The sequence below is a fragment of the Mustela nigripes genome, chromosome 1, assembly GCF_022355385.1.
Source record: "Mustela nigripes isolate SB6536 chromosome 1, MUSNIG.SB6536, whole genome shotgun sequence".
NCBI classification, from domain to species: Eukaryota; Metazoa; Chordata; class Mammalia; order Carnivora; family Mustelidae; genus Mustela; species Mustela nigripes.
Window position 1 is genome coordinate 100,182,905 of NC_081557.1, and position 21,886 is coordinate 100,204,790.

At 43.9% G+C, this 21,886-nt stretch overlaps 1 protein-coding gene across 2 annotated transcripts in view; it reads right to left on the minus strand.

Annotated features, from left to right (window-relative positions):
• Nucleotides 1-1,019: 1,019 nt before the first annotated feature.
• The window catches only part of RAB39A (RAB39A, member RAS oncogene family), a 67,979-nt gene continuing 47,112 nt past the window's right edge, over nucleotides 1,020-21,886 (minus strand). Inside the window, exon 2 of one of the 2 annotated variants that reach the window (XM_059418174.1) lies at nucleotides 1,020-5,697. In XM_059418174.1, coding sequence (XP_059274157.1) covers nucleotides 5,271-5,697 — 427 coding nt within the window. In that variant the 3' untranslated portion in view covers nucleotides 1,020-5,270. The remainder of the gene's footprint in view (nucleotides 5,698-21,886) is intronic. The other variant, XR_009407549.1, reaches the window with a different exon arrangement.

Genomic DNA, 21,886 nt, shown 5'->3' on the forward strand with positions numbered 1-21,886 from the left:
AAAATACCTTAAAAAAAAAAAAAAACAGTGCTACGGAGAATCATTTTATACATAACGAAGAAGCCCAATCCTTTATGGCCCTGGGTCCTTACCGCACCGGGCACATGCACTGACTCTTCTGGTGATGACTGTTTCTTGCATCTCGGCTGAGACACGATGGCCACACTCATTTGATCACCTGTCCGTTGGGTGAGATGCTCTCGGGGAACACCAGCCGTCCCCAAGAACTGTATCATCTTCTGCTTGTCCTGCTAAAGCGCTCTCCCCTGATTCTAAGAATCAGATCACTACAGGGAGTCATGACCCTTGGCAGTGATCTGTACGACTGCCATTATCAACAATTAATTTCTGGCGCATCATGGGGATTAAAACTTGCTTCTCAGCAATTCGGTGGTTGTAAGACTACTACTAACAACAAAAATAAAAGTTGACATTTACTGAGTACTTACTACGTGCCAAGTGTGGTAAGTATTTTACATGTGTAACTGGTTATCTGTGCAGAAGCTATGAAATCTTTTTCTGTGTGATTAGCTCAACTCAAAACCTGATGAGCTTTGGCTATGTGCAAGGCTGAAGTATGAAAAAGATGAAATAAGAACAGAAAAGTCACAAATTCTGTGTTATCTTTCAAGGCATAATTAAAGACCACGATCCTTTTCTGAAATTCTGAAACCCAAGAAGCCCTGAAAATTTCCAATGCTCTTGAAAACTCATTTGGTAGCAAAAAAGTCTGATCTCAATTGAGGACAAGTTATTTACAGACAGGTTATTCATGTGTTTTGCTGTAAATATATAAATGATTAATTATGGGGTTCTGCCCCACACTCGGCCAGGGTATTCTGTAATATATATGGGATTTCAGATCTCATTCTTATTTGCATTTCATTTGCAAATACACACACACACACACACACACACACACACACACACAAGGACACATTTAATTACATTAAATCTTTGCTTCTGTTTTGAAAGAACCACTAAAGACGGGTAATGTAATAGTCCTGGGACAACCAAGGTCTTATTCTCATTCTTTTTATTCATTATTTAAAATCAAATAACAATAATAACACATTTCGAAAAAAATGTAGACCATGTCTTTCTTCCATTGGTTGTCATTCTAAAAAAAAAAAAACTGGCAAGAGATGATTGTAGCCAAACATGTTTGTTTCTCTGTGGAATGTAGAAATTTAAACTATGTATATGGAATCCACATTTAATAGGATTAATTCAACATAATAATCATTGATTACTAGTCACTTTAGAGCACACCAATAAGACAATGTTTTAGGCACTATTTAAAAAAAGACAAACAAATTTTCCAGAGAGTAATCTTCAAAAGTTTTCTTTTCTCTTCATTTATTCTCTACCATCATCATGCGTAGTAAGTGAATCAGAGTCTGCAATGATTGTTACAGATTGTCACAGCTCAGCACTCACGTGTCTACTCCATCGGTGATTAGGATTATGGAAATACCAAGTCATGTAGCAGTTCCTCCAAGTTCAGGAGAAAAGTGTTAGTTAAGATCAGGTGAGGATTGGTCGCTCAGGAAAGTGTGGTGAAAACACTGGGATTTAGAAAGATTTTGAAATAGAGATGGCTATTTATCAGCTGCGGAATTTCCAAGAGCAAGCTTCTTGTTGGGAATGTATTCTATATTAACATTCAAGGGATCTAACTTTAAAAGCCTTTATAGTCTTTCTTCTTCTTCTCCCCTCCCCCCTTAAAGATTTACACGTTTCCTGTGCATTTCCAACTAAATCTCTCCAGGCAGTTACTGGGGAACAAATGAATTAGCTTCTGCAATGGGTCTTCAGGCTTTCAAATCCTTGTGACTCTGTCAGACCTAAGGAAATTATTCAAATACAGTGCACACTTTGAAGTCAGCGGAAGCTTTGTACGTGATGGAACCAAGGCAATATAAAATCAAAAGCAGCCCTAAAAGGATTTTATTAATCCACAGATTGAGTTTCTGGATGCCGTAAAGTTGGATAAATAGATTGGCAGTTATCTTAACAATAATAAAGGCTACTTTGGTTGCCGCTAAAAAAAATCATGGAGGACTTGGAGGCTTTTGGAAACCTAGTGTAAACTCTCAAAGAAATCGTGATTGCTCCTCTTACGTGTACGAAGGCCACATTTAGAAGCATTTCGTTTACAAAATCATTTTGGCTTAAGCTTACCATTTAATGAACCATCCCATTTACTCAGGCACTGAAAGAGTTAATGCAACTCAAGACGAAAAGTGTCAGGGACCAGTGTATTATACGATCAGAGGGTTTTTCACTTCTTCTTTATCATGTTTATTCAAAATGTTTGGTAATTAGCTACATCATCCATTAGTTCTGAATTTTAAATTTAAATAGGTTTATATTTAAATTAAGTGAATTTTAAATTAAATAATTTCAAGTACATCTGATTCAAGTATATCTGACTTGTAAGACAGTCCAAATGTTTTGCCTGGAGCAACTATTTTTATCATTTTGGCGTCATTATCCATCTTTTCCATAATAATGTGTAAGAAAATAGGTCAGTTATTTTATATATCTATATCTATCTATATATATACGGAAAAAATATCTGGCTAAGGTTATACAGACATTTGGCAAGTTTGCATAAGAACTCCAACCTTTGGGGCGCCTGGGTGGCTTAGTGGGTTAAAGCCTCTGCCTTTGGCCCAGGTCATGATCCCAGGGTCCTGGAATCGAGCCCCGCATCAGGTTCTCTGCTCAGCAGGGAGCCTGCTTGCCCCTCTCTCTCTGCCTGCCTCTCTGCCTACTTGTGATCTCTGTCAAATAAATAAATACAATCTTAAAAAAAATAAATAAAAGAACTCCGATCTTTGTAGTTACTGTTCATTTTAGTACTGTTTGCACCACAAACAACTCTTCTATAAGTTCAGATTGTTATGGCCCAATTTTAGTATTTTGTAGATTCAGCTGGATCATATTTTCGCTTTGCTTTGCCACACACGCACACATGTGCACACACCCCTGACACAGCAGGGATACGGAAGGAACCCTGACCAGGCAGAGTTCTAGCTTGCTTCTGCTTTTGTGTGACCTTGGTTAAGTATCAATTTTGGGGGGCCCTGCATTTCCATTTGTTTCTTCGGACTCTGTGGTTCTATTCTAAATCTTGGAACACATTGTGCCCTCTAGGCTGATTATTAGTCTTACCCTAATGTTAGTCTTATAAAGGGCGTCCACTGAAAGTTAAGTCATATTTTATAGTTTAGCTTTACAAGTAGGCACAGGGGCCCTGTACTTTAAATTGTTGCTAGATACTCAGTTTCTGAGATTTACAACTGTCGCAGTGAAAATAGATGACTTCACGTTTGGGGGACAGCTCTTCTCATCTGATCAATTACAGTTTGAACTCCCTCGAGTGAAATTAATACAAGGATATCAAGAAAATGTTGACAATAGAACTCTTCACGATATTACAGTGATGTTATCATTTATATTCTTCTTTCCATAAGCACTACTAGAAATACTTCCATGAACCCAGAAAAGGTACAAGTATTTAAAATATAATTAAATACCTACTTCAAAGATGTACAAAACCCACATTCAAACACGACTTCTGATTGAATTAAGTCTCCTGGGATTTCCCTCCCTATCATTTCCACAGTGGAGGAGCGGTGTTTCAGAGCAAGAGGGTGGAGGGCATACACGAAACCAAGAGATGCCCCCCAGGTCCACGAAAGCATGCACCTTCTTCTGCTCCCTCCACAGAATGTGGGCACGAAAGGAAAGAACACGAGAAAACAAAATTCTCAACTGTTGTACATATAATAATAGTATGCCCAGGAGCAGCTGATACCAGGCTCATCTTTGCAAAATGCTTTTTCTTTACGGAGCTATTCACACGATGCACTTGATTCTCAAAATAATCCCACGAAGCAAAACAAACGGGTTTATTAGCCTCATTTTACAGTGGAGAGCACTGACAGGCAGTGAGGTCAAGTGACTCACTCATGCCCAAGTACTGGTACAGAAACCGCAAGCTTAGGACCCAGGTTTTCTGGTTTTTCGTTAAATATGCTTTCCACCATATCACTTTGGTTTTCAAACAAATGGAGATACTATTTTAACAGTAAAACCATGATTTCAGAAAGGGGCTGTGCTTGGTGCCCCTCTGCGATGAGGGATGATTAAGAGAATTGAAATGTAGGTTATGAAATATGAGTTTGTGATCACAATGTGCCTGCAGGAGGAAAATTTAATCAATAAATTAAAAATTAGAAAACTCAGAAGTCCTTTTGCAGCCCTAACTCATTATTTTATCTTTAATTTTACTGAAATACAATTTGAATGCCAAATATATCAAACATCTAACCAATCTTCTTTGTCCAGAAATATTTCCTATAATTATCTTGTACCAGAAATAGGGAAATTCAGAAACTTATGTGGACAGCAAAGTGATCTCTAAAAACCTTCCATATTTACTTATATCAATAGTTTTGACAATAGTTCATGGTAAGTTGCATTTACTTTCTTTGAAAATGCCTGTACATAAATAAATTTGTTTTTCTTATCTAAACAAGGACAATATACTATAACATTAAAACATAAGCTGATGAACGGTCCTTCGTTTTTAATTTTTATAAATATTTGCAATAAAATATTCTGCTTGGATCCTTAGATATCTTTATAAAACATAAGATTATCAGGAGCAGTAAATAAGAGAACAAAAAGGAGTATAAAACTTATTTTGTTATGTTCAGGCAAATTAAGGGAAGGTAAACATTTCACAGAATGGTTAAAAACGCGGTACCTTATACAAGGAAGTGTTATTTTAGTCCCAGTTGAAGACACGTCTGAGATTGTTTACTTTGTAAGCCAACAGTGCACTCTGAAATCCACTTTACTATTCCATATCAACAAATTAACTCATGAGAATGCAAGGCCTGATACAATCTTTCCGGTCGGACTGTATACCCCCCAAAACCCATTTCTAATTGTCAAGAAAAATGAGTATTATGGATATACGTGGACATTAAAGTGAGCTATATGCTAACGAAGTAGGAATGGGAGTAACTCTGTAGATGCTCAAGTTTCAAGAAAAAGTTGTCTGCTTTGCCTGATAACTGAACAAAATACTCGGTCGTGTAGCAGGGAAGCATAGCGATCTGAATTAAATACCTTCCGAAGGAGGGTGGAGGCGGGCGGGAGTCTCTTTGTCGTGACTGTTCTGCCGTTAATGTTGGTGCTTATCCCGAGATGACCCCCAGTCTCTCCACCGCTGCTCTCTGGCTGATCTGAAGTCAGCAGAAGCACTCTTTTCTGGGCTTCACTGCCTCCTCGGAAGAATGCACAGTATTTGGAACAAAACCACTTTTAACCCCTTCCCAGCCATCCTGAATACAAATTTCCCCCCTTTTAATAAGCTCATAAATGTCTCTCGTCAAGATGGTGAAGGATTCCTCGACATTTGTGGCGTCTTTGGCAGAGGTTTCTATATACTTCATACCACAGTCTGCGGACAGGTTTTCGGCTTCTTCCCTCGTCACCTGACGCCGCGAAGCCAAGTCACACTTGTGCCCCACCAGCAGAAACACAATCTGAAACGGCTGCACGTGCATTTTTGCCTCCTCCAGCCAATCTTTCACGTGTTCGAAAGACCGTCGGTTGGTGATGTCAAACACCAAAAACCCACCAACTGAGTTGCGGTAGTAAGATCGTGTTATTGATCTGGAAAATAAGGAGAAAAACGGGTTGTCAAAGGACATGTTCTGCTTCTCCCCTTCCAATGTAGCACCGTAATAAAAGGTGAAGGTAGCTCATTGTGACTTAACCCGAACTTAGAAATCAAACAGGAAGTGTCTTAAGTGGACAAAAGTGCTCTGAAACTAACAGGCGAGCTGGTTTCATCCAAGGACAGAACATTGAAGTGTGGTTATTCTTAAATGGACAAAAGGACTTACATCGTATGTCATCTTGCACTTAAAATGATTCGTTTTTATGTTCAAGTATCTGGTAAGAGTCATTATTACATTACTGGGATTAAAAATAGGGATTTGGAAAGATTTGGTGAAGTTGCCCAATTGCAGTGAGGTCCAGCCTGTGGAGGCACCAGCTGGAGACCAGAGGAAAGAGGTTGGGCGTCCAATCTTCTCTTTGTCTCAGCCAGACCATGGCTGAAGAGCAGCTGTGTTTCTGTTTCTGGTCATGGCTCCCATCGGGAAGCGCCTTTCTAATGGGTTCCACTGGGTTTGGGAAATCCATTCTCCTTCCTGTCTCTTTTGGCCAGGCGGTGAATGGCTCTCGTCATTGCTAACTCTGAATGCCTCACCATCCTTTGCTGACGTCCTTCACCTTGTCCATACTTCCAAACATGGTCACTTCCCACTTCATTAAACTTTTAGCTAACCCTTCAAATGTGCTGTTTATTTCCTGATCGAACCATGAGGCAAGGTGGCAAGGCCATACTCTCTCTTCTATTTCTCGCCTTTACATGTTATTTTTTCCACCTAGAATGTCTTCTACCCTTTTCTGCCTAGATAACTCCTATTTCTCCTTCAGGCACAAGTTCAAAAATCATATATATGAGAAGCCTTCCCTGCTCCTGGGCTCTGTTCTTCACCTCTCTTAGGCAATCTTCTTCTAACTCCATTGGGCCTCTGGCATATTGCCATTATGACTCGATCCGTTTTCACTGTGTGCTGATCGGATTGGCTGGTTTGTCTCCCACTCAATTCAAGGCTCTTGAGGGTCATCTTTTCTCAAGTATCCAACAATCATACTACCTGGCAAATGACAGATGTCATTTAATATTTGTTATACTGGACTGATTAATCTTAACGGGGAGGAAAAGTGTTAAGTGTTGTATGAAGCAAAGATGGTCCGTGTCTCAGTTTCTGAGCAGTCAACGATCTTGAACATTGAGATGATTCTTAATGAAGCTCATCTGACCCCCAAAGATCTCTGTGGGGGGGTCCGTAGGGCAACCAGTACTCTCTTCCATCTCCTCTGTACCTTCATTACCCTTACTGCTGAAATCACAGCTCAGTTCAGTGACCCAATACCCCAAACCTCATTTGTTGTGGGAGTGTGAAGAAAGTACTCCACCTCTTTTTTCTTTCCCTTTCGTTTGCTTCCCTGCTTCTCCCCAAGAATCCTCAGGATTCTTTTTTTATTTTTTATTTTTTAAGATTTTATCTATTTATTTGACACAGAGAGAGAGCATAAGCAGGGGGAGCCGCAGGTAGAGGCAGAGGGAGACGCAGGCTCCCCACCGAGCAAGGAGCCCAACTTGGGACTCGATCCCAGGAGCCCGGGATCATGACCTGAGCTGAAGGCAGATGCTCAACCGACTGAGCTGTCCAGGGGCCCCAGATTTTTAAAAATTTACTTTGGAGAGAGAGAGTGGGCAAGAGAGCAGGAAGAGGGGCAGAAGGAGTGGGAGAGAATCCCCAGAAGACTCCCCTGACGTGGGGCTCGATCTCATAACCCTGAGATCACGACCTCAACCGAAATCAAGAATGGGACGTTTAACTGACTGGGCCATCCAGGCGCCGCCTCTTCAGAATTCTTAGTAGAGAGATTCTCAAGGACGACTGCACTACACAGCCACTGACAATAAGAAAAATTCTCCCACCAACTTTGGCAGGCTTCAGACGTAGTTCATTTAAGTTGTTGAACTTAAAAAAAAATTGAAGGATAACTTGTTACTGTTTTGCTAGTTATCTTTATACGTGTGAATTTAGGCAGGCGTGCAGGGCCTTAAAAGAAACACAACTAAGGCTACATTATTGGACCGAAAGCTTTAATTTACCCAACATCAAGTCTGCATTACTTTTATCCCCCCTGTTTAATCTACCACTAGTTTAATTTATAAAGACATACTTTTGTGGTTGAACACAAAACTACAAAAGCAGCTGAACTGTTTTTGTATTAGGCAGAGGCATGTCTTACACTGTGGGAAAGGCCATGTTTTCTAGCCCTTTGTATTTAATTTTGCAAACACATTGGGAATACAGCTGGCATGTTATTCTATAGCATGAAATTATGGCAAAATAGATACCATGTACAGTATAAACCAGCCCTTATTAATGATTAGTTGGAATAAATGGTCTCAATATGACATCTGTCATTTTTAAGATTTTCTTTTATTTATTTAATTATTTGACAGAGAGAGAGAGAGAGATCACAAGCAGGCAGAGAGGCAGGCAGAGAGAGAGCAGGAAGCAGGCTCCCCACCTAGCAGAGAGCCCAGTGTGGGGCTCGATCACAGACACCCCTGTCATTTTCTATGTAATAACTTGATCTTCAGCTTCTATGTGTGGGCATGGATATTAGGCTTAGAATTCGATCTGGTTAGGTTTCAGATTCAGATATGGTTGTCCTGGGGGGACAGGTCTCCCCTAAAACAACTGGGAAACCCTGCTGTCAGTTATTAAGGGGAAAAGCCAGGCCTATAGACTAAAAACCAGAACTTGAAAGGCAGGTCTTACAGAAGGAGATGCGGAGCAACTATCTTTCTTTGGACCTGCTCTCTTGGGTCACAGGAGGTCTCCAGAAGTTCTCACAGGTGTTATAGAAGCAGGGTACAGATCCTAGAACTATGTAGGTTGGCCTCCCTACAAAGAATTGCAGAGTTGATGAGAGTAGCAGTTCTCTGTGGGCAACATCTTGCTGCGGGTTACTTTAACTATTTCCTTCTGGGCTTTGAAAGTCTCACTGAATGAATGGATGATATAAAGGGGAAAAAATATTAGGGGAGGGGGGAAACAGAAGGAAGGAAAGAAGAGAAGGAAGGGAGAGAAAAAGGAATGGATTCCAATCTGGTCTCAGGTGTGTTACGAGAAAAATTAAGAGTTATGAGAGGGGCACCTGGGTGGCTCAGTGGGTTAAAGCCTCTGCCTTCGGCTCAGGTCATGATCCCAGGGTCCTGGGATGGAGCCCCGCATTGGGCTCTCTGCTCAGCAGGGAGCCTGCTTCCTCCTCTCTCTCTGCCTGCCTCTCTGCCTACTTGTGATCTCTCTCTCTCTCTGTCAAATAAATAAATAAACTCTTGGAAAAAAAAAAAAAAGAGTTATGAGGTTACCCTCTGGCAAAATTGGGAAGGGGACACGGTGCCTGCTGAATCCAGCACAATGCTGGTCTAATGGGGAAGGTGACTCACGGGGGACAGCTTCAGGGATACAAGTACTCAGCAGATCCTTGTTCCTCCCAAGTGGAAGATCTGATCTTTTTTTTTAAGATTTTATCTTTGGGGTACCTGGGTGGCTCAGTCAGTTGAGTGTCTGCCTTCGGCTCAGGTCATGATCCCAGGTCCCGGGATCGAGCCCCAAGGCCGGCACCCCAGTTTGGTTTTGAGTATTCAAGAAACCGAGTGGGTCTTATACACCTGAAAGCTACATTATGAGTGACTGCTATCCCATATTCAAAGGCATGTCTCCTGGCAGAAAGTTTTCCCTCCTCCTTGCCTTTCCTGACACCTGCTGTGTGTAATTTCATTTCCGGATCACACAGCTTCCCTGCAGCCTGACTGAGTTGCTCTTCCTATAGGATCTGGAGGAGATGGTTTCTGCTTCCCCAATGCCACTTCCAGATAATTCTCTCCCAGCCCGTGTCATAAAAACAAAAAACCCAAAAAACAAACCAGAACAAAACAAAACCAGAAAGAAAACCCCCCCAAACCCAAAACTTCTCTGCTCCTTTGAGGCATATGCTATCTGGCTCTGTCATCTGTTGTCATCAGCCGAGTGCGTGGTCATTCTCCATGTGCTGAAGACATCAGTGCTTTGCTTTGCTTTCCAACTCAATTCCTGTCATTCTACTCCAGTCGCTGGACGGGTTGTCTGCTGTCACCTCTGCTACTCGACTTCCTCTCCTCGTTTCTAAAGAACCACCCCCTCTATTCTTCCTTTTTCATCTACTTCCTTTTCATTATCAGAAATTCACTACATCCAGGGGCGCCTGGGTGGCTCAGCGGGTTAAGCCGCTGGCTTCGGCTCGGGTCATGATCTCAGGGTCCTGGGATCGAGTCCCACATCGGGCTCTCTGCTCAGCGGGGAGCCTGCTTCCTCCTCTCTCTCTCTGCCTGCCTCTCTGCCTACTTGTGATCTCTCTCTGTCAAATAAATAAATAAAATCTTAAAAAAAAAAAAGAAAGAAATTCACTACATCCAAACCTGTGGATTTACAGCCTACTTTTGATCAAAAGCTCACACTCTGCAGCCCATGTTCAGTGGCAACTTTAAAACTGTATCCACATTTGTAATCTACTGAGTAACTCTGTTACTCTCTACCCATTACATTAATACCCTCCTATTTTTACCTCTTTCGTTGTTCTGTGAGACATCACTATCATTGGTCTCTTGGAAATACCTAAATTCCCAAGCTCCTCCCCCACGGCTACACTCATCGGGGAAAATTCATCTCTGGAGTAGTCCGGCATACGGCTGAATGCTTCTGGGAAAATCACTCAACCAGGCAGGCTGGTGTCCCCATGAATTAATTATAACCAATCCCAAGTAGACATTCAACACCGCCAAGGAACACCGCTGGCATCAGGAGAAACTCTTCTCCCCTTCTCTCACACTTAGACTTCTACTATAGGAAGGAACAGCATTTCCCTTTCAACCTTTCTCCCCACAAAAGAGAACCGGAGGAACATTTCGCTCCTCTTATTGGATACCTCCATTGCAGGAAATATGACGGTCGCTTGGTCCGTCTGTTTCTCAGGCTGGCAGGCAGAATGAACCGGGTTCAAGTTAGTATCTCTTGCACACCACCCTTCTCCACCTCCCTCCACTTTCTGAGTTTGGGTTTGCTAATTGTGAAAGGTGAGCAGGGGCCATGTCCCCGAATATCCAGTGATTCTCAAGTGCCTGGCGCCCGTTCTTAGTGAGGAGGTAAGTGGTGGATCTGGTAAAGCCAGGAACACGGCCACTGGAGAAACAGGAGAAGCGGCAGAGAGAATGAGGACGTTTTAGGGAAAGAGATACCAGCAGTGCAAAAAAAAAAAAAGAGAGAAAGGTGCCCAATATTGAGAGCCATTAGCAGAGTGTTCTATTCTCATACCAAGGTCGCTGAGATTCTATGAGCACGTCAGTGGCTAGAGAAGAGCGGATAAATTAAATATAGACAGATAGATCCACCCCAAGGATAAATCCCACGAAAATACAGCAGTCAGTAATTTCTGTGAAGTTTCTTGGGAGAGGGTGGTCCCTTAATCTGAGGAATGGTGTTAAAACCTCTCCAAAGATGACCTGTGCATCTTATGTCCGCTACCAAGAAGAAAAAAGCTTAATACTTGGTGGGTGGGCCTTTTTGGATCGTGGGGGACACTTGTATAATATTTGAAGGTACTTCTCTGACCCATTAAGTCGGAGACCCAAAAGGCTATCAGCTTAATAGGGCAGAAAGCAAGAGAAGTCCCTTCGGCTGGCCCAAGGTACAATGCACGGAGCTTGGCTGCTTGGCCCATGGTCCATCAGATCTGATGGCACCTACCAGAAGTATGCACAGCCGACTGGGATGCTCTGTCAAGCCTGGGGAAGGTTCCGCCGGGCGATTACAGGAGTGGCATTTTGGAATAAAGTTCTGCTCTCTTTGTCAAGAGTCATTATACTTTTGAGAACTAGTTCTTGACTTACAACCTGGCTTGAACAGACACTAACTGCCTGGAACGCCAGGCGAGGGTGTAATCGGAGTGCTCCCCGGAGCTGGGCGTCCTGTTTCAGCAGGCTGGAACATGGTCACCAAGCAGAAGCCATGTATACAGGCAGGATGGGAGTCCTAGAGTAACAAGACTCACGTGCCCAGCACGCTGGCTTTTGCAGGACCCTCTCAACCTGTGGCCTTACCGGAATTTCCCTATAACTAAAAGGGGAGAACGCTCACGTCTGCCTTACAGATGCCTCTGTGCAGCGTGCTGGCCTCAGTCAGCCCCACTCAACAGCGGACTTGAAGTTTCGTGGAAAAGAAAGCCCCTCCCATTTGTGGCCGTCTTGTGGTACTTCTTCCAGAGAAGGAGATGGAAAGAGGTAGGTGAGGATCTACACCAATTCATAAGCAGCGGCTAAGGGTGTGGGGGTGGGCGCGAGGTATACTGACGGGCCTGGGGCCTGTGAATGCGGGTATTCTCTGCGAGTCCTCACTCCCACTCCCCTCTGGGGAGCATTCCTAATAACCGCTGAAACAAAATACCCTGTCATGTCATTATCAGTCCGTATTTTCACCCCAGTTTAGACTCAAAGTGATCAGGGCACAGAGATGGAGGCAGTGATGGGGCTCGACAAAGACTCTCTCTTGCCTAGACTGTTGCTGGTCAGAAGTCAATTTCTCAGCAGCTACTGACACTCTGGATTATGGTATGTTTCTCTGGCGCGATCATCATGGAGGGGACGCCGATGCGTCCCCACTGTAACAGACACGGAATGTGGACTCAAACCATGCCAGCACCCCCATCTGTGAACTTACAGGGCCCCTGACACATGGATGTGGCATCCCACACTGTGCTACAGACCAAAGATGTCACTTAGCAGAGGTAGAGACAGGGAAATGGGCAGATGCCGTGCGGTTCGTTGATCTTACCGTGTCACTGTCCTGCATCTGGCCCTGCAAAACTGGGGAACGGGTTAAGACTCAGTTACACCTACGTTCAGGAGGTAACAGCTTGGAAGATTCCAGCAGGATTCGGAATGTACGTGTTTTAAACGCACGAGGGACCGAGTACGAGGTGGTTTTCCTCATAAACAGAGGCTGTGGTTTGGGAGACAAAGGGTGGAAGTCGGATGATGAGGCCTTTCACAATTACACTTAATGAGTCACTACAATTTTTTGTTGCTTCTAATCCCCGTGACTCTGAACTCTGCTGACGTCAGGGTTTTAGTATCCCAGGGAGAAATGCTTTCACAAGAGAACGCTGGGATGCTTCTACGGAATTAGCTGAGACTGCTGGCTGGCCATTTGGGGCTTCTTACGGCAGTGAGCTGCCCGGTGACAGAGGACGATAGCAGGGTGAGGACCACCCTGGCCTCCTTTGGCTCTCATTGCCCAGAACTCCTGGGATCTTCTGATTCATTCCAAGCCTGGCCCTTTCAGCTTCCAGTCAAGTCTCTGTACCACAGACATGCTTCCAGAAACTTCCATTTCGTGAAGATTTAGATTTCCTCAAGCCCCTTTTGGTGCTGGCAACCAAAGACCAGACAGAGTCCACATGTATTTTGCAAGAGAACAATGACCAAACAGAGTCACAAACATTTTATAACCTTCCACATCCACATGAGGCCAAAACTCATGCTTTTTTGAAATTAGTAAAAATATAAGAGGTCCATCTCTTGTTTTAAAGTGTAAGCACAATACTGTACATCACATCTCTAGAACCTTCTCATCTTGCATGACCGAAACTTCATACCCAGCGAACTGCAACTCACTTCCTTCTCCCTCTCCCCAGCCCGTGGGAACCACTCTTCTTTCTGGTTCCATGCACCTGATCACTGTAGATGCCTCACAGATGCAGAATCATGCCGTATTTGTCCTGTAACTGGTTATTTTCACTTAGCAGAACGTCCTCAAGATTCACCTATGTTGTCGCCTATGACAGAATTTCCTTTTTTTCAATGGCTGAATACGACTCAATTTTATGTCTATACCACATTTTCTTTCAACCATTCCTTTTTTTTTTTTTTTTTTAAAGATTTTATTTATTTATTTGAGAGAGAGACAGTGAGAGAGAGCATGAGCGAGGAGAAGGTCAGAGGGAGAAGCAGACTCCCCATGGAGCTGGGAGCCCGATGCGGGACTCGATCCCGGGACTCCGGGATCATGACCTGAGCCGAAGGCAGTCGTCCAACCAACTGAGCCACCCAGGCGTCCCGCTTTTTTTTTTTTTTTTTTTTTTTTTTTTAAAGATTTTATTTATCCATTTGAGAGACAGAGAGAGCAAGAGAGCACAAGCCAGGGGAATCGGACAGGGAGAAGCAGATTCCTCTTGGAGCACGGAGTCCGATGTAGGGCCTGAGCCCAGGACCCTGAGACCATGATCCGAGCCAAAGGCAGACGTTTAACTGACTGAGCCGGCCAGGTGCCCCTGCAAGGTTGATTCTTGCACTATTTTTGCTTCAGAAAAGAAAAATGGCCAACTATTTTATGTTAATTTTCCTCTTAATTTTCTTTTTCCTAAAACACTATGTAGACAAGGGATACTGATAGCACCAGGGGTTGCTGATGTTTACAACAAAGGACTTAATATAGGAGCGATGCACTCCAGGGTGAATGAAGAGCCTCGGGGAATCTGGAATTTTTTTGGCCCACATGATGTGTGAGACTGAGATTCTAAAAAATGTAAATATCTCAAATTAAACAGTTATCTAGTTTCCTGGAGGAAACGGAGAACAAGACGCTGCTGTCATATGAAGGACAAAAGTCTACAGGTCCTGGAAGGCACACGATTATTTCTACTATAATTACTTAATATAAAATTTTATTCAAGAGTGGCCAGATTATCTAAACCTTTTATGCTATTATTATGAATTTTGTTGGATGTGCACAGGCATCTTAAAAAAGTGACAAGGTACAGAGCACTTGCTGACTGACTTAGGGAAAACAAACCAGGGTGGGGGGAGGGGGTGAGCCTGGCGGTGGGTATTAAGGAGCGCAGGGGCTGCGTGCAGCTCTGGGTGTGGTGCATAAACAATGAATCGTGGAATACTGAAAAAAATAAATAAAAAAGTAAAATAAACCAGATGTTCCATCCTGGAAATGCCCTTCTTGTGGCTTTGCCAGTTGTAAAGTTGGCATTTAGAGGAGAGACGGACTTGGATGCCAAAGGCTACTGCCAGTAAGCAGTCTACGAATGCCTTAGACTCGCGCGTGCCTTCTACCATGACATCACGTTCCCACTGCCCTTCTGGAAACGGTCACTGTGTTGACACTGTATTTACCTGTTTCACTTGGTAAAATCACTTGGCTTTGTGAGTCAGGCTCTTAGGACAGCCTTCAAGAGATGAAAACACAAGTTTCTCCTCTTCCTTTTATGATCACCGAGGCTACCAGCCCTTCTCTGCCCTGAGATTCTGAAATGTGGAGCTCACGACTTAGGAAATCCTTCTTTATACATGCAAACATTAAAACTCTTTTTCTTTGTGTACTCTCAGGGTCTCTGCATAAAAGATCAAGTCTGTGGTTGAAGAAGCTATCTGCATTACTGACAACACCTAACGAGCCACAGTCTCTCTCTGACTGTATGTAATTCCCATGACCACCTTCTGTTTTCCTTCTCTGAGAGATCCTCACTGGATGACAGTGAGGTCTTTGCAGCTCCTACAACGCTCTATTCGCCTCTTACCTTCTAGTTTCCTCCACAGCACTTAACACCGACACCCTATGTAGTTTTCCAGCTTATGTGGTTAGAGACTGACTCCTCCACTAGCAGATGAGTTTCATGAAAGCAAGGACTGCTGTCGGTTTTTCTGGACTGCTGTCTCCCCAGTGTCTACCACAGAACTGGGCACGAGCAGTTCTAGCAGTATTTGTAAAGGAACACATCCACAGCTGAGTAAGTTCCTACTGTCAGACTGTGCCAAGGCAGCACGCAAATGCAGAGCAAATGGAACAGAGAAATACCAAAAAGCTTTTCTCCTTTTGCTATTTATACAGCAGGGATTTGCGAAGCCAAAAGGAGAGAAATGGGCTGAATAACTGCATATACTTATAAGCATATAGGTAAAATCATCCACATTTTCTCAAGAACTGCTCTTTTACAGTTGGTAGGGATTCAACTTGTAGTTTCCAGTGGTTTCCGGAAAGTAGAACAAGTTATATGTGAAAATCGGAAGAGTTTATTTGGAAATGAATGGGAATGGTTTGTTTCTAGCTTCGCTAACTGTCCGCAAGGTGATAATGACGGGATGCTTATTTTCTACTCAGTGTGTTACCAGAAAACATATAAGACTTCAGCACGCACTTCCAATGCTTTCTGGCATTCTTCTGCCAAATAAAAATAAGACAATGACCATCTTCTCATGATTACTTTATGTTCCATATAACACCGAGCATTATGTAATCTAACACAACTAAAAAATAGTTTTTTGGGGCGCCTGGGTGGCTCAGTGGGTTAAGCCTCTGCCTTCGGCTCAGGTCATGATCTAAGGGTTCTGGGATCGAGCCCCACATGGAGCCCCGCGTCGGGCTTTCTGCTCAGCAGGGAGCCTGCTTCCCCGCCCCCTCTGCCTGCCTCTCTGCCTACTTGTGACCTCTCCCTCTCTGTGTCAAATAAATAAATAAAATCTTAAAAAAAAAAAAAAGAATAGTTTTTCTTGGGTTATAATTCCTCCACCATTTTTGTGACTTATGTCTGTTTCCACACAATCTTCTCTGCACTGCTCTGTCTCATGTGCTTTTGTGTAGCTCCCCACATCGCTCTCTGAAGTGATGGGGCTTTCATTTTCAAGGCATTTGAACAGATTCCGTTCATGTTCTTTTCCCTCTTTTTCTGAAAAAGATTTTACTTATTTATTTGAGATCGAGCAAGAGAGAGAGCTCACTCGCACGCGCGGATGGGGGTGGGCAGAAGAGTGAGGGAGACGGAGAGAAGCAGAGTCCCCCTGAGCACAGAGCCTGATGCGGGGCTCAGTCCCACAACTGAGATCACGACCTGAGCCGAAACCAAGAGTCAGTGGCTCCACCGACGGAGCCCCCCAGGTGCCCCTCCTTTTTCCTAAGCTCGTGTTTTCATCAAAGTGACACGCGCACTTACCACACATCCTTCCTTTCCCCCAACCCCCAACAGCCAGTATCATGACATCATAATTTTAGGCAGATCCTTCCTTGGCATTTGTGTTTTTCTGATCACAGGCATTCTTTTCATTGCCAAGCCCTGAAATAAACTGTGATTTCTTCTTCCCTGCACAACCTTTTCTAGGCTTATAATTATCCTGTGTGTTTGTGAAGATAGGCCAGGCTTGCTGTAGTAACAAGCCCCCCTCATATGAATGGGAAGAATGATAAAGAAGCTGGGCTGATTTTTTTTTTTTTAAAGATTTTATTTATTTATTTGACAGAAAGCGAGAGCGCACACAAGCAGGGGGAGCAGCAGAGGGAGAGGGAGAAGCAGGCTCCCTGCTGAGCAGAGAGCCCGATGCAGGACTCGATCCCAGTCTGGGATCATGATCTGAGCCAAAGGCAGAAGTTTAACCGACTGAGCCACCCAGGGTCCCCTCTAATATTTCTTGCAGTCTTGCATTGACACCAAAAGCCCCATGTCCAGAAATTGAGGCTGGATCACTTAGTTGCAGGATCTCTCAAGTTGGTACCTTACGTTTCTTCTTTGGGGCTGGTCAGATCCTTCAGAACAGAAATGGTTTCACCAATGTTTGAAGGTGGGGGGTATTGGCTGATGGCAGCGTTCTGGAAGCTGAGCAGGGGAGAGGGGGGAGAACTAGACTGTATTAGCATCGGACAAGCACGCATTCACTAAACGCCCTTATTTTTAATAAGGCAGACTGACTTCAACTCTGCCTGGTTCTTCTAACTGAAGACTTGACTTTCCCAAGGATAAATTTCCAGTTTTTGCCAATGTGGGGGGAGAGGATGTTACCTGGTGTGTGGGATGGTGGTAGGGATGTGAGAACCCAAACTTTCTTAACCAGACAGGCAATCAATGATTCTTATTTTCGCACTCTTACTTCCAGAAGTATCTGGAGTTTCAATGGAATATACCGGAATATACTGGGTTGGTTGTTAGCTTTTGTCCTTCCATTGCTTAGAAGCCCGTTTTCTTGAATCTGCTAATTCACTGACCAGCCCTCCACCTGCTTTCCTGCTTCCAAAACTTTGGTGCTGTTGTCTCCTTACCTAACTCTCCTTGTCTGAGAGTTTATGGTTCCAAGACAAAGCTATCCTCATTTAGTGAGAGTTCAGGGAAAAAAGGCTAGAATGGATACAGGTGTTCAATTTGCCATCATTACCGGAAGCCACTTCTTTCTCTGCTGTAGTTGGTCCGTTTGTTACTTCCCCCTCTACTCACACATCCTTCACGTCCCAGCATCAAGGACCAGCCTCTTTGGAATCCATCCTTTGAAATGGGCCCTTGCCCGAGGTACGGAGGATGAAGCCTCCCCTTGTTCTGCCGCTGGAACTGACTTTCAGACTTATCAGCCCTTATTGCAAAAATTTGATTATTATCTTTCTAGCTACAACTCACAGACAAAGACAATTGTTCCCCAGGCTGTGCTCTTCCTATCTTCCTTTCCTAGCAGAACTCCCAAGTTTTGGGAGAGACTGTGTTCCCCAGCTCTCTTGCAGTCCGCTATGGTCACGTCATGAAATCCAGATTAATGGGACAGAAGAAGTAGTGTGTGCAGTCTGCCATCCAACCCCTCGGAGAAGCCATTTGCAGTTGGCCTCCTCCCCCTCCTTCCAGCTCACTGGGAAACAGTGACAAGAATCCTGGAAGCTGGTCCTGAGGCAAAGCCACCCTGATCGTCCACTTTATTACGGGAGGAGCAAAAAGCCCTGCAAAATTTAAGAAGCCAGATTCGGGCAGTCTCTTCGTTCCAGCAGCATAGTCCGTACCGTCGAGGGACAGCATGGACCTTGAAAGTGAGACTATAGCTTACTGATTTTTAGAAAAAATTCTATTTATTCATTTGAGAGAGAGAGAGAGAATCTCAAGCTGACTCCTCCTGGGCGCAGAGCCCTATGCGGGGCTTGATCCCATGACCCAAGATCTTGACCTAAGCTGTAACCAAGAGTGGGACGCTTAACTGACGGAGCCACCCAGACACCCCCTCCTCCTACTTATGTTTCTATTTGTTATTAGATCTAGTACTGGACAAACAGTTAAGCTGACTCAGTGCCTGGATTTCCACAAGGAAATCATCCTGGTTGATTTTATTTCTCTAGGACAAAAGGGGACAGGGCTGAAGGACTGGAAAGCTACTCTGTGGCACTTATGAAATCAGAGGTCACCTGGGCCAGCATTTGCTGGTAGCTAGCTCTGGGCGGGACCCGAAGCCTCTCCTTGTCTAACGAGGGGGGACACATTATACAGGCTTGTCCACAGCAGCCACTGGGCTCGTTCCTGCCGCTGAGTGCAGCAGTGCAGCCAGGGAGCACTGCATGGGGGCGGGGGAAGGGTCCGTGCAGCCACAGCTGTCTGCTGCCAGTGATCAGTACTGCTGCTGTGTGCAAAGCTACTTCCCCCCTGTTTTCTGAACACAGCAGTAAAATTACGGTTCGGGTGGAGCCGGTAACTAACGCGGGTATAGAGAAGATGGGGGTTGGGGGGAGGTGGCTGTGTGCCCACAAAGTACTTCTCAGGACAGAAACTTCACAGCGTGCAGCAAAAGTCTTTTCCATCACGACAGGAGGCCTGGTGCAGCAGAAAGAGCTCGGAACACACAGTTAAGAGAACAGGGTCCTTGAGCAAACCACCCAGGAGCTATAACCTCTGGGGCAAGTTAAAGCCGTTCTGGACATTAACTGTATTATTAACAACTGAGTCTGCTATTAGCAGATCCCCTGTCTGTTCTCTCCCGGTCCTGTGGTTACAGTTATTTATGGGTAAAATGGCCAGTATGCTGACCACAGTGTGGCTGACCCCTACAGCACTTTTTTTTTAAAAGATTTTATTTATTTATTTGAGAGAGAGAGAGAACATGACCAGGGGGAGCAGAGGGAGAACCAGACTCCCTGCTGAATGTGGAGCCTGATGTGGGGCTCGATCCCAGAACTCTGAGATAATGACCTGAACTGGAGTCAGGTGAATAACCAGCTGAGCCCCTAGGGGCCCCTCTGTGCCTTCTTTCACGTGTCTGTCCCCTGGCTCCCTTCCTCACTAATTTTCTTTGCTGCCAATGGTTGTCTGCTATGTAGCAAACAGCATCTTCTCTCTCACTTGTAATTCCTCTTTCCACAGTCTATCCATCTATTCTAGCAAATCGGTCTTCAGTTTCACCTCCTATCTGTGTCACTGACATTCGCTTTCCCACAGCCTTCCTACAGTAGCTCTTTCGTACCTAAACAATCTGAAATTAAGAAGTTTCCTCCATTTGCTCCTTTACCTTTCTTCCAGTTTCTCTAGTGATTACCACTGGGAGGTTCTGTGTTTAAAACAAATGCCGAAGGTCCCATGTGATCTGAGTGAAAGTGTGACAAAGGGCTAGAAGTCAGGAAGATCACCTCTTATTTTTGACCGAGGGGACACAAACCAAGGGATTCTGAAGGGATACTGGATTTTTCCTAAAACATCAAGAGTTTTAAAGGGGAAATCGGATGACATCATACACAGGAGCAGCAGCAAAAAGGGACATGGAGAATCACATGAAAAAAGAAACTGGGAGAGATTCTCAATATATTCCTAAAATTTAAGGAATTGCTCATACTTTTTTTTTTTCTTTTTTTGAAGTGTTGTCTCCTGAAGTGCTCCAGCTACCTGCTGACCTACCAGTTCCTAAACTGCTCCGTGTAGAGGCGCCTGGGTGCTCAGTCGATTAAGTGTCTGCCTTCAGCTCAGGCCATAAGTTTGGGGTCCTGGGATCGAGTCCCACCTCGGGCTCCCTGCTCAGTGGGGAGCCTGATTCTCCCTCTGCCCGCCACCAACCCCTCCTGGTGCTTGCTTTCTCCCTTTCCCTCTGACAAACAAATAAAAATCTTAAAATAAAATAAAATAAAACGCCCTGTGTAAAAGGACTCTGGGTTAGGGAAACACCACATCTACCTTGGGGATTCCCAATATATATTACTATATCCGTAGATTAGAAACCGAGGAATCCTGCAACCGCCCAACATTTCCCATATTATTTGATCAAGGAAGCCTCTTCTCAAATTACACCTATTAACATCACTCTGCAAAATGCTACATTGAAGGAAAACAAAAGGCAATATCTAGTATTTAAGAAATTATAATCTTTTCTTCATCACGCCTGTAAGTTCTTAATATCACCTAACTCTTGTCTGGAGTATGCTTTCTCAATCGTTTCTCAGGGAGGGTGCAGTTTGGGTCCCACACCATTCTCTTGTATTTCTGATGCAGGAATCTGTTATTAAGGTTGTCCCTAAGCCTTGCGTGAGGCTGTAGGCCAGTAAGTCCTACGAAAAGGAAATATACTTACAAAGACTTAAAAATCAGAAGGAAAACCACTTTTAACATTCTTAGTACAGCAAGATAATTTAAAAAGAAACCATACCCAATCATATAAAAATTAGAAAAAAAATATTAATAAGGCTCCTGGCTGGCCACGTTGAAAGGGTGTGCAGCTCTTGATCTCAGGGGCCATGAGTTCAAGCCCCACATTGGGTGTGGAGATAACTAAAAAATAAATAAATGAATTAAAAAAAAAAAAAACAGGCATAGAGAAAGATCACATTTTGCCAAGAAAAGTCACTGGTGACCTTCTGAGCATGGCTCTGCCAAGACATTTCGCACATGACTTCTAACTCACTCACCACATAAGTAACATGGAAGCAAGCCTAAGAGGAGTCTCAGCTCCCTTGCTGGTACAGCCACTCTGGAAAACAACATGAAGGTTCCTCAAGAAGTTGAAAATAGAGCTACCCTATGACCCAGCAATCGCACTACTGGGTATTTACCGCAAAGATGCAAATGTAGTGATCCGAAGAGGGACGTGCACCAAAATGTTATTAGCAGCAATGTCCACAATATCCAAGCTATGGAAAGAACCTAGATGTCCATCAACACATGAATGGATAAAGAAGATGTGGTGTATATATACAATGGAATACTAAGCAGCCATCAAAAAGCCCAAAAAGCTTGCCATTTGCAATGATGTGGATGGAACTAGAGGGTATTATGCTAAGTGAAATAAGCCTATCAGAGAAAGACAATCATTCAATCTCACTGATAGGTGGTATTTAAGAAACAAGGCAAAGGATCCTAGGGTAAGGAAGGAAAAAATGAAACACGAGAA